This window comes from Panthera pardus, unplaced genomic scaffold (assembly GCF_024362965.1).
Source record: "Panthera pardus isolate Hobbes unplaced genomic scaffold, ASM2436296v1 HiC_scaffold_12, whole genome shotgun sequence".
Lineage (NCBI taxonomy): Eukaryota > Metazoa > Chordata > Mammalia > Carnivora > Felidae > Panthera > Panthera pardus.
Window position 1 is genome coordinate 58,242,277 of NW_026526677.1, and position 12,182 is coordinate 58,254,458.

The following is a 12,182-nucleotide window of genomic DNA, read 5'->3' on the forward strand; positions in this document are numbered from 1 at the left end:
TCACTAAGTAGGCCTGGTCACAACAGCTACCCTTTCATGAAATGAAGCACTGAGGGAAGGTTCTAGATAATTCACATAACCCCCCACTCACTTCAGCCTTAGTTATGAAGGTAGTGCAGGATAAATGTAATTACTTCATAAAGTTTAACATCGCTCAGAATTTCCAAATCCCATCAGTCCTCAACTTCACCGGGTTCGATAAGAGGAAATTGCAAAAACTGGAGGGCGAGGCTGAGGACGACATAGAAGGTAGCTAATAAATATTAATGAGGTTTCGCCTCCCGCCAATCGGGCCAGGGGAGAACCTTCTCCCGGCTCATTGGAGCCCCGCCCCCTCATAAATATGTAGCCGGTACCGCCCGCCGCGCACTGCCCCGCCCTCTACTCTTCTCCCTCGCAACGGACTCTCCCTTCAAACGGGAAACAAGATGGCGGCGGCAGGTCCGAGTACTCGGGCCTCTTCCGCGGCGGCAGCGGCAGCTCTGAGTCGGCGGGGCCGACGGGGCCGCTGTGACGAGATGGCGGCAGCCAAGACTGGGGCCCCGGGCGCGGCCTCTGGTCCCGCGTTGCTGGTGTTGCCGCCGCCGCTGCTGCAACCGCCGCCACCGCCGCGGCCGGAGGAGTCGGGCTGCGCCGGGTGTCTGGAGACCCTGGGCGAAGCGGCGGCCCTGCCGTGCGGCCACTCGCTGTGCCGAGGCTGCGCCCAGCGCGCCGCCGACGCAGCGGGCCCCGGTTGCCCGCGCTGCCGTGCCCGCGGCCCGGGTTGGGCCCGCCGTCGGGCCCGCGACGACGGCCAGGCCGACGCGGAGGTGCAGGGCGAGCGCGCCCGCCGCGGCCAGCCGGAGCGCTGCCGCCAGCGCCGGGACGGGGGCGCGGCCGCCGCGGGGTCCAGGCCGGAGCAGGAGCCGCGCGCCGCGGCCACAGAGCCAGGTGGAGCTTTCCCTCCTCCCTTTGGGGGTCTGGAGCGAGGCCGAGCGCGCCCGGCCTGGCCTGGTTGGGGGGTGGAGGGTCCCAGGCCGTGCTCGAGCGGCTGTGTAGAGTTCGCGTGGGGTTGGAACTGGGCTCTGTCCAGGCGCATCTGTTTCTGAATTTTGAACTTCAGAATGAAGTACGGGCACGATGGATTTGGAGGGGCAGTGAGGGGATCTCGCGCCTTACGGAAGTTAGAAGTTTGGAGGGAAACAGCATTCTTGGAACAAGTTAGGGCCAGGTTGGAATGGTGTGTGGGAGAAGGGTTCCTAACTTTGCAGGAGCCCTGGAGGATCAGAGAAGTGCTTGGTTTCGTGTTGGGTGAAGAGCTTGGGGTCGAACTGCGTGTCGAGAAGTGGCTCCTGGGCCTAAATGGATTAGTGAGGGGTATGGAGTATCCGGAGTTAAGGGGGCGGGTTGAATTTGAGGATGTGAAGAGAGCTTTTCAGACTAGAGTGTGGAGTGGGTTGAGAGAATGAACTCACAAGCGCAATTTTCACAAAATCTTGACAGAGCCTCGCACAGCGGGGTTATTTATATTTATAATTAATAACTCCAAAAATGAATAAGCTCCAGTAGTGCTCGACAAAAAACAAAAAAACAAAAAAAAAAAAACCAACAAAACAAAAAACGAAACAACAACAAAACTGGGTGGGGGTTAAGTTTCGTAAATGGAGATTGGTTGGCAGGGGCTGCTTCTGTCTCCATGGCTGTGTAGGTTTCCTCCTATCATCCTGGCAGTTAAAAGTTGCGGGACTGTTGCTTTCAACTTCTTTGCCTTTCGATACCTCCCACAGCCTGCCCCTCTGGTGCTGAGCTTGACGTTGAAAGTGCCCTGTAAAAACACAAAACAGAACTGTGTGTAACTTAGGACTCCGAGACACATCCAGTCAACACAACGTCTATGTTCTTTGATAAAAAAATGCTTACCTAGGAGGAGATTTCCAAGAAACATAATTAGGAAAGGCCAGATATTTGCACCTTTTGTGTTGGGAATTCTGCCATTTTTTTTTTTTTTTTTTTTTTTCAGTAGGGAAAAGGAAGCATTGCTTGTGTATGAAAGTGCAGTCTCTAGAAACTACAGTTTCCGGAATGCAGGCTGTTTTGATTAAAACAGACACCTGCCACTGTCCTAGGATACCTTACTTTTATTTCTTTGTCTTACTTGGCTATATTCCTTATTTTTCCTTTTAAGTTTCACAACATTCTTATGAGAGAGGTACTTTTATTTCCATTTTAGAGATGAAATTGAGGCCCAGAGAGGTTAAGTAACTTGCGGAAGGGTGAACCCCAATTCTATCTGATCCTTGTTCAGAGTAGGTGAGAAGGCCTCCCCAGATGTCATCTAATTTGTGGGTGCTGAGTGATGATCTCATATGCTCTTTAGTTTGCTTCAAGTTCTGAGATTATGGTAAAAATTTCTCTGGTCTTCCTACTAGTACTATTGATTATATGGTCAAATAAGATAGAGATGTCTGTTCTCATTCATAAAGTCTGGACTCCTCTGTGAAATATCAGTTCTGGACTTTGATTCATGAGAAGGAGTATGGCTTGATAATTTGTGCAAACTTTTTCTGATGAAGAAATTTGTCATAAAGTGTATCAGTGATTAAGGAAAATTATATAAAATGAGATTCCAGATTAGTATCTATTGAATTACTGAGTATCCACCAATTACTTATATGTTTATATGAGGACTGTGATGAAAAATATTTTTCCTTAAATATTCTTGTCGGATCATTGAGTGTATATAATTACAGGCTTATTAAGTCAAATCATTATAGGAGAATATTGCTGAACAGGGTTTGCGAATTATCTTCTAGCTTCAGTGGGTTGTCTGGACTTGTTAGAGTTATATACAATTTTTTAATTTAGAATTTTAATATGCCGTGCATTCACATAATCCAAACACAAATGTAAGAAAGTGTACAATGGAAAGGTTCCTCCTATCCCTTTACTCATTTCCCACTGCCACCAAAGATTCTCATTTATTCTTCCACAGTTTCTTTATGCTTCTACATAAAAATTCAAATGTATTTATTTTAGTTTTTGATCTTTTTACACAAAAGGTTGTATATTGTATACATTGTTCTGTAACTTGCTTTTTTCCATATAAAGATACATGATGGAAAGCTTTTCATATCAGTATATAGAAGGTTTCTTTATTCTGCTTACAGCTGCAAGGAATTTCATTGAATGGCTGTAACAATTAACTGTCTATTGGTAGACATTTAGGTTGTTTCCAATCTTTTGCTATTATAAAAAGTCAGTTATAAAATTGTTATATACATGTGTATGTGCATTCATATGGAGAGGTCACCTGTAGCTTTCACCAGATTCTCAAAGGGATGCAGAAAGAATGGTAGGAACCATTGTTTTAACCCAGGTCCCTCATTCTACAGAAGAGAGAACTGAGGCCCAGAAGAGAGTAGAAAGTGACCAGCTAATGGTCGTCATGAGTTAGTAGCAGATAAACAAGGACCAAAACAATAACCCATAAATAAGGGCTAAAACATAGCTTAATTCACAGTTAAATGCTCTTGATGACTTGTAATAGGGAAAACTAAAAATACCAGTTTTATAAAAACTTACATTGTGTTTTTGAGTGGGAAACAGCAACAGAACTAGCAATTTTAGGTATATTCAGAAGTATATTGCTTAGCAGTTTTTTTGGGGCATAGTTAGGTTAATTGATAAAAAGAAAGGTCAGAATTCCTTTATAATACTGGAAATTAAATTTTGTAGTAAATGCACTGGTGCTTCAGTGAAATTCTTATATATATATTTTTTAATTTTGTTGAAGCCCCATGGCTCTTTTGGAATTGAATTGTCTATAATAAGTATAAGAGTTTGTGCTTGTAGAAAATTTTGGTTGTGTTGTGACATTTTTGTTTTTTACCAGTTTCCTGACAAGCTTTAAAATTCAGAACCCTAAGGACTCCTGTATAACATGTTTTGTTTTATTCTTATATGCCTTGTCAGTTTGCTTTTGGATATAGTATCAGTTGACTTGTGCAACATTGTGTGAAGGCTACTTCAACTTTATGTTCCTTGAGGTTATAGCTCATCGCATATATTGACATAGTATTTGAACCATTTTGAGCAATATTCACAAGTATGTAATGAATGTTTGTGCTGGGCCAGGCACTGTTCTAGGTTCTTGGGAGACCTTAGTGAATGAAATGTTCAAAGATTTCTTCTTCTTGGAGCTTATATTCTAAATTTAGAGGCAGTCTTGGTCCATTGATTAAAAATAAAAACTGTAGCACATGGGCATATATAGGTACTTTTGCAACTGCATTTGACCCTTGAACAACAGGGGTTTGAACTGTGTGGGTCCACTTATACATGGATTTTTTTCAATGAATACATTACAGTACTGTAAATGTATTTTCTCTTTCTTATGATTTTCCTAACATTTTCTTTTTTCTAGCTTAGTTTATTGTAAGAATAGAGTATATAATGCATATAACATACAAAATATGTGTTAATCAGCAGTTTCTATTATTAGTAAAGCATCCGGTCAACAAAGGGCTACAAGTCAAGTTTTTGGAAAGTCAGTAGTTACTGTAGATTTTCAACAGTGCTGAGGGTCAGTGCCCCTAACCCCTCTGTTGTTCAATGGTCATCTGTATATACAACAGCAATACTTAAGTCTCATTGATAATAATGAATCTTAAGAATTAATTTAGTCTTTTGATATGAAATCAAGAGTGACCATTCTAAATTATACTGCTTCTGAAATTGAAACCAAGACCTTTTTAGGATACTTCTTTTTCTTCTACCCTGGGTAATAATTGAAGAGAAAAGCTACGCAAAGGCCAATGAGTCCTTTTTATTTTTTTTATTTTTTTATTTTTTGGAGAGAGAGAACACGAGTCGGGGAGAGGGACAGACGGACAGAGAGAGAGAGAGAATTCTGACACAGGTCTTGATCCCACAACCCTGTGATCATGACCTAAGCCAAAATCAAGAGTTAGACTCTCAACTGACTAAGCCACCCTGGAGCCCCACCAATGAATCTTTTAAATTGGCAGTTAAAACTTAAAAAAAAAAATTTAGTGTTAAAAGCGCGTTTCAAAAATTGAATAGTACCTCATTTATCCCATCCCTTTCATCACCCCTCAACCTCCCTGTTCACTTAGGGTTAACATTATACATTTAAAAAAATTCCTCTTTCTGTGACAAACAAGTAGTTCTGGTTTATTACTCAGTTGGCAGACAATGTTTGCTATGTGTGCAGCCTAAATTGCATTTAGGACTAATGAATAATGAAATCATGTGATTGTAGTGTAAAAGGATAAGAATTTCCCTCAACTGTAGGGATTTGTTGTAAAATGTATAAAATGACTCAACTTTTTATCCTGAATGACACGTACACATATTCCAGAATTTGAGAGTGTCCTTATGTGTTCTAATGCAGGAAACAATTCAGAATGAGATTACCTCGCCAACTAAACACTAATTACCATTAAAGGAATATCTGTATCCTATAGAATTCAGGGTTGAGCCTCAAGAATTTAGGAGGTATTTGGTTTTCTTCTTATCCACTTCCAAACTTCCAGTTAATCCGGACAATTGCCTACCCTTGAATTCATTTGTATCTGAGGGGTTTTTTTTTTTGTTGTTGTTTTTTTGGTTTTTTTTTTGAGTGTAGGATACGGGATATGTTTGTCAAATGTCATCCCACTAATTCAGTGAGCATTTTGGGGGCACATGCTCTGTAAGATAATACAGTAAAAAAGGGGAATAAGACATGGTCCCTGTTCTTTAAGATTCCACAGTCTGGTTGGAGAAACACCTTATCAAAAATATTACAAAGTAGTAAGTGAGGTAAATGCATAATGCCAACAGAGTATAGGAATGGGATAACTAAGCATCTGGAGGAGAGCTGAGGAATTTGAGCTCTATGCTGAAAAGGTAGGAATTTACCAGGTGAGAGAGGAGGGGATGGCCATTCCAGGCAGAAGAACCTACATGCACAAAGGCATGAAGTCTCTTGGCATATTCAGGGACTGACAGGAAGTTAAATATAGATGAATTGTGGGACTGAAGTGGGAAAGAAGAGAAGGGACTGTGGAAGTTAGATCACAAAGGGCATGGTATGTCATGATAAAATAATTTGGGACTTTGTCCTATAGACAGTACAGAGCCCTTACAGATTTTTAAGTAATGACGTCATCATAATGATGTGCTTTAGAAAGAATATTGGTTGGGGTATGGAGGAAAGACATGAATAGAAATGAAGAAGGGAGTCCAGTTAGAGGACTATTTTAGTAGTCCAGGCAAGAGATGAAGAGGGCCTGGACTAAAGCAGTGTCTGTGGGGATGTTTCCTTCCGTCATGCATTAATTTAGTAATCATTTGAGGGTCTTCTGTGTGCTAGGCAATGGAACTGCATATAGAATAAAGCATGATTCTTTCTCTTTGAGTCAGGGTAGTTGGGAAGATTGGTGCACAAACATGCAACTGAAATGTGTAATAAATGCAATTATAATGGTAATGCAAGATATCATTGTAGAAGGTAGTAAGGAATATGTTAATGGGGCAAGTTAATGGAGCAGGATCTGGAGACAGATTGCCTGTGTTTGAATTCCAGCTCTGCCATTTATAGCTGTGTGCCATTGCGTAGGTTGCTTCAACTCTGTACCTTAGTTTCCTCATTTGCAAATGGGGATAGTAATAGCAAAATCATAATGTTGGTAAGACTAAATAATTAGTAGAATGCTTGGCATATAAAGAACTCAATGAAGAGCTTCCAGCTTGGATGGGTCAGAAATGGCTTCAGTGAAAGGCAGACACTTGACCCTGAGTATTCAGTAGGTGGATGGGGGCAGGATGAAGATGAGGGAAACCGGTATATGCAGAAGTACAGGACTCTGAAATAACAAGGAGACTTCCAGGGATTGTAAGTAGGAGTGATTGGAGCATAGACTACATGTGGGAGAGTGGGAGGAGATGGAATTCCAGAAATAAGCAGTTACTGAATAACAGTGGACTTTGAATGCCATGCTCAGGAGTGAGGATCCACTGAGGAATTTTAAAGAAGAGTTCCATCTTTGTATTTTAGAGTGATTACTCCTATGGGGTTAATGTAGCAAATGGATTGGAGAGCCCAGGTTCTCTTTTAGCAAGAGGGCTAACTTAGATGAGAAGATGCTTCTGCTGCAAATATCCAGAAAAGCTGGATGATATTGAACTAACAATTCTTTTAAAAGAATTCCTGAGCTTTCAGGAAAGACAGGAAAATCTCCAGGTTCTAGAAATAAAAATGGAACTAAAAGCCAAAACTTTAGTAAGCTCATGCTATGTTGCCCTAGAGTGGGGGTGAAGGGGTGGAGTGAGGGGCTATTTCTGGTTTTCTATTCCTAGTGGATTGAGTTTTAACCACAGAAAAAGGAACCAAAACTAAGACTTCTGCATAAAACTGGGATTCTTGATGTGCATTCAAAGTGAAGGGGTGGGCAGAGAATAATCTTCCTACTGGTACGAGCCAGTAATAAGAAATTTTGTCTTGATTTACTTGGGCTCTATGCAGAGAGGAAATGGAGAAAAGAGCTTTCCTGAGAAATTGAAGTGCACGATGTATGCCTTGCTCATATTTGGGATCTGATTTTATATTATATGGTTTTAAGTATCACCATGCTGAGAACTTAATATAAAAGCTGGCTCCAAACTAGTGATACCCATGGATCACCTGGAGAAAGGAAAAAAAAGACTCTAAGAGGTACTCCCAACTCGCTCCAGAAGAGATTCTTTAAGAAGAGATAAGCCCAACCAAAGATGAACTTATAATTGAATGTGACACACGAGGAAACCATTTTCTAACATAAATGAGACTTAGTAGCTATAACAAGCAAGGGGATTCTATCTCCAGGAACTGGGATAGTAGAATAGCAGCTTAAATGATAATTTAAATTGGCACATTTTAAGTGACTGAAGACATTAAAGAATTAATGGAAATCTCAAGAAGTGAGAAGGACATTATGAAACAGGTGCATTTAAAAAAGAGCTAAACATAATGAAAAATATAGTCAGGGAGGTTAAAAAAAGCTCAGTGAATAAGGTAAGCACTAGTTTACACGGATGAAGAGAAAATCAGTAAGCTGGGAATTAGATATGTGGAAATCCTGAGGATGCAGAACAGTAGGATAAAGGAAAATCTGAAAGAGAGGTGAAGAGAAATGAAAGGTCAAGAAGACCCATCATCTAATAGTTACAGAAGGAGAAGAATAGAATGTGGGAGACATGGAATTTAAAGAGATGGTGACTTGAGAGTATTTTGGAATTAATAAGAAGACATGAATCCTTAGGTTTTAGAGTCATGAGGCCCTAAAAAGAATTAAATGAACAAAGCAAACAACCCCCACAACTCAACACATTGCAATGAAACTGTAGAACACCACAGGCACTTTAAAAAGCAACCAGAAAGGAAAAACAAAGGAGCAACAGACTGAGAGCAGACATCTTATAACCAAGAGAGGCCAGAAGAAAATGGAACAATGTCTTCTCAGTGTTGAGAGATCTGAATTTTGTATTCAGCTAAGTTATAATTCAAGAGTGAAGACAAAATAAAAATATTTTCAGATAAACAAAAATACAGAGAATTTACCACGCTGTTTCTGAAAGAACTATTATACTGAAGAATATACATCAGCAAGAAAGAAATGTAATGGGAGAAAATAGGATACAAGAAAACATGGAGAACAAAGAAATGGGTAGGTAAATTAAGTGAATATTGACTCTATAAAGCAAAAGTAATTATGACTAATATGTGGGGGTTAAAACCAAAATGGGACTAAAATATCAGACAAGGATAAAATGTAAGCTGGGAGGGAAGGTGATCAGCATTGAAGAGTTCTAAGGTTCTATATATAGTTCAGGAGGATAGAGATATTGATTAACTTTAGGCTCTTGGTTCAGATGCATATTAAAAATTTAAGGGTAACCACCAAAAGAAATGGAATGTAAACTTGATCTGCTGCATATATATAGAACCATACACCTCCCAAATTAGAGAATACACATTCTTTTATTTTTTTATTAAAAAAAATTTTTTTAACATTTATTTATTTTTGAGAGACAGAGTGTGAGCAGGGGAAGGGCAGAGAGAGAGCGAGAGCGAGAGAGAGAGAGAGAGAGAATCTGAAGCAGGCTCCAGGCTCTGAGCTGTCAGCACAGAGCCTGACATGGGGCTCGAACCCACAAACTGTGAGATCATGACCTGTGCCAAAGTTGGACGCCCAACTGACTGAGCCACCTAGGCACCCCAAGATTTTACATTCTTTTAAACAAATGTAGAACATGCACAAAGAAAGTTTTAACAGATACCAAAGATTGCTATATAAACTGTTGTCTCATCCCAGTACAATAAAATTAGAAATCAGTGACAAATATAACCAATCCCCCTCCCAGCCCATGTTTGGAAATTTAAAAAGCAGAAACAAACGTCTAAATAATGTATGGTGAAGAACAAAATCATGGAAATTGGAATATATTTAGAGTTGAGTAACAATGAGATAGTAAACAACTATCTCAGAATCTGTGGAGTATAACTAAAGCAAAACTAAGAAAAATTTAAGTGTCTGAATTATGTTTCATTAAATCCTAAGATGCCATCATTTGTAAGATGTGCTGTCATTTACCAAACAATGCTTTACTGTCACTCAGACTTTTTAACTTTGTACTTACTGAAAGAGTTCTTATAAATTTATTACAGATTTAACGTATCACTTGAGCATATGTTTATAAAAGGAAGTAACGTGATAAATTAGAATATTCCTGTGACTTCATATTCAGAGCCTGATTCTTCTAAATCATAGAGGTTGTGTTTTTCTATGTAGTATTGTTTACTGTGTCATTGAGACCATTGGTGATACAGAATTTCTTAAAAGAGTGTTCCACAGCTCTAACATTTTTCTTTTCTTTTTAAGGAAAAAAACTTTTTAATTTAAATTTTAGTTAACACAGTGCAATATTGGTTTCAGGGGTAGAATTCAGTGATTCATCACTTAACATTTAACACTCAGTGCTCATCACAACAAGTGCCCTCCTTAGTATACATCACCCATCTAGCCCATCTCCCACCTCCCTCCCTCTGTCAAATTCATAGTTTGTTTTCTATTATCTAACATTGTTCTTTAACACTGCTGACACCCATCGTGTTTGGATGCTCATGCTTTTTTGAGCTTGCCAAATGGCATCAACAAAATGTTTTCAGATGAGACTTATAGTTCTTCCTCAGATGGCCTTTATAGGCTAATACTGAGGTTACAGTTGTCCAGTCACCAGGGATAACCACCAAATCATACATTTGTTGGTGAGCTTACTCTTTAATTGTGTACATTTATACATAAATAAGCAATGACAGTGCCATCATCACTGCTGCCTGGCTGACAGTGATTATAAGACTTCAACTGTAAGAAACATCCCAATTTCAGAGATGTTAATATTAAGAAATGTAGGTCCTAGAACCTGTAAGATATTTGAGTTGAAGAAAGCCTAAACATTATTGAGTTAAGTGGTGAACCGAAATAGTTAGAAAAGTAATAGCAGAGGGGCACCTGGGTGGCTCAGGTCGTGATCTCACGTTCATGAGTTCCAGCCCTGCACTGTCAGTGCAGAGCCTGCTTGGGATTCTCTTTCTCCCTCTCTCTCTACCCCTCCCCTGCTCATGCTCTCTCTGTCTCACTCCCTAAATAAATAAATAAACAAATATTAAAAAAAAAATAGATTAAACCCAAAGGAAGTAGAAGATAGGAAAGAATAAAAATAACAGAAATTAATGGAATAAAAGATAAACAGTGAAGAGGATTAATAAAGCCAAAATCTAATTCACTGAAGGTCGTAATACAAGATTTATATTATGGGGGCGCCTGGGTGGCTCAGTCGGTTGAGCGTCTTAACTTCAGCTCAGGTCTTGATCTCAGTGTGTGAGTTTGAGTCCCATGTCAGGCTCTGTGCTGACAGCTCAGAGCCTGGAGCCTGCTTCGCATTCTGTGTCTCCCTCTCTCTCTGCCCCTCCCCTGCTCATGCTCTGTCTCTCTCTGTCTCAAAAATAAATAAAAACATTTAAAAAAATAAAAAAAAGTTTTATATTATGGACAAATCTCTGGCAAGATTGGTCAAAGAAAAAGAAAAACAAGAAGGCATAAATGATATTAGGAATGCAACAGGGAATACAACTACAGATGTGATAAAGATATAAAAATCCCGTAAATATAGAATATGGGCTTTATGCCATGAATTTGAAATATTGCATAAAATAGTTCATTTACCAAAAACTGCAATCTGTCACAGATTGCTTAAGAATAAATAGAAAATATGAACAGAAATGTAACTAAAAAAGAAAATGAATAGTAAAATCTATCCACTAAGTAATATGTAGATAAAATAAGCAAAATCCAGAATGTGGGAAACTGCAGGATACATGGCCCATTACCACAAATAATGTGAAGAAGAAGGAGGAAGAGGAAGAAGAGGAAGAGGAAGAGCAATAGAAGGGAAACCTGTAGATGAAAAGACATGACAAATTTAAGTGCATGAATTTATTTGGATCCTGATTTGAAAAACTGTGTCAAAACATTTGATAGGAATTTGAACATTGTTTGGATGTTTGTTGATATTAAAGATTATGAAATGTTCAACGTGACAATAGTTACATATTTTGTAAGAGTCCTTTAGGAGAGATACTAAAATGTTCCCAGATAAGATGATTTGATGTCTGGGATTTGCTTCAAAATCATTCCTTCAAGGGGAGTGGGGAGAGGTAATGATTGGGGGAATAGATGAAATATGATTGGCAATGAATTGATTGTTGAGGCTGGGGGATGGATAGGTTGGGGTTCATTATACAGGTATCTGTAATAAATATTTGGGACTTTTCTGTAATAAAAGGCAGAAGAAAAATTCTGTCTGCTTAGAATGCACCAGGCACAGGGTTTTACAGGTTACCCAAATATTGCAGGATGCAGACTATTCCAGGAAAGAAAAGTGTTTTCAGGTTCCTTTTGGAAGGCTTTTACAACTTGATATCAAAATCATACAAGGACAGCATAAGAAAGGAAAAATACAGACCAATCTCATGAATGTAGATTTAAGAAATCCAAAATGAAATATACACTAATCTAGTAGCGCATTAAAAAAAACCTCACAACCAAGTAGCATTTATTCCAGGAATAGGGGTTCAGTTTAACATTAAGAATCTAATGTAA

At 39.3% G+C, this 12,182-nt stretch overlaps 1 protein-coding gene and 1 long non-coding RNA gene across 5 annotated transcripts in view; one reads left to right on the plus strand and one right to left on the minus strand.

Moving 5' to 3' along the window:
- Positions 1–392: 392 nt before the first annotated feature.
- The window catches only part of RNF169 (ring finger protein 169), a 106,385-nt gene continuing 94,595 nt past the window's right edge, over positions 393–12,182 (plus strand). For all 4 annotated transcript variants that reach the window (XR_002079972.2, XR_002079974.2, XR_002079973.2 and 1 more), the window contains exon 1: positions 393–930. Coding sequence is in view for 1 of the 4 variants with exons in the window: in XM_019449819.2 (XP_019305364.2) it covers positions 429–930 (502 nt within the window). In the remaining 3 variants the exon portion in view is untranslated. The remainder of the gene's footprint in view (positions 931–12,182) is intronic.
- The window catches only part of LOC109267200 (uncharacterized), a 40,640-nt gene continuing 30,063 nt past the window's right edge, over positions 1,606–12,182 (minus strand). The window contains exon 3 of the long non-coding RNA XR_002079975.2: positions 1,606–1,804. This is a non-coding gene — a long non-coding RNA (uncharacterized LOC109267200). The remainder of the gene's footprint in view (positions 1,805–12,182) is intronic.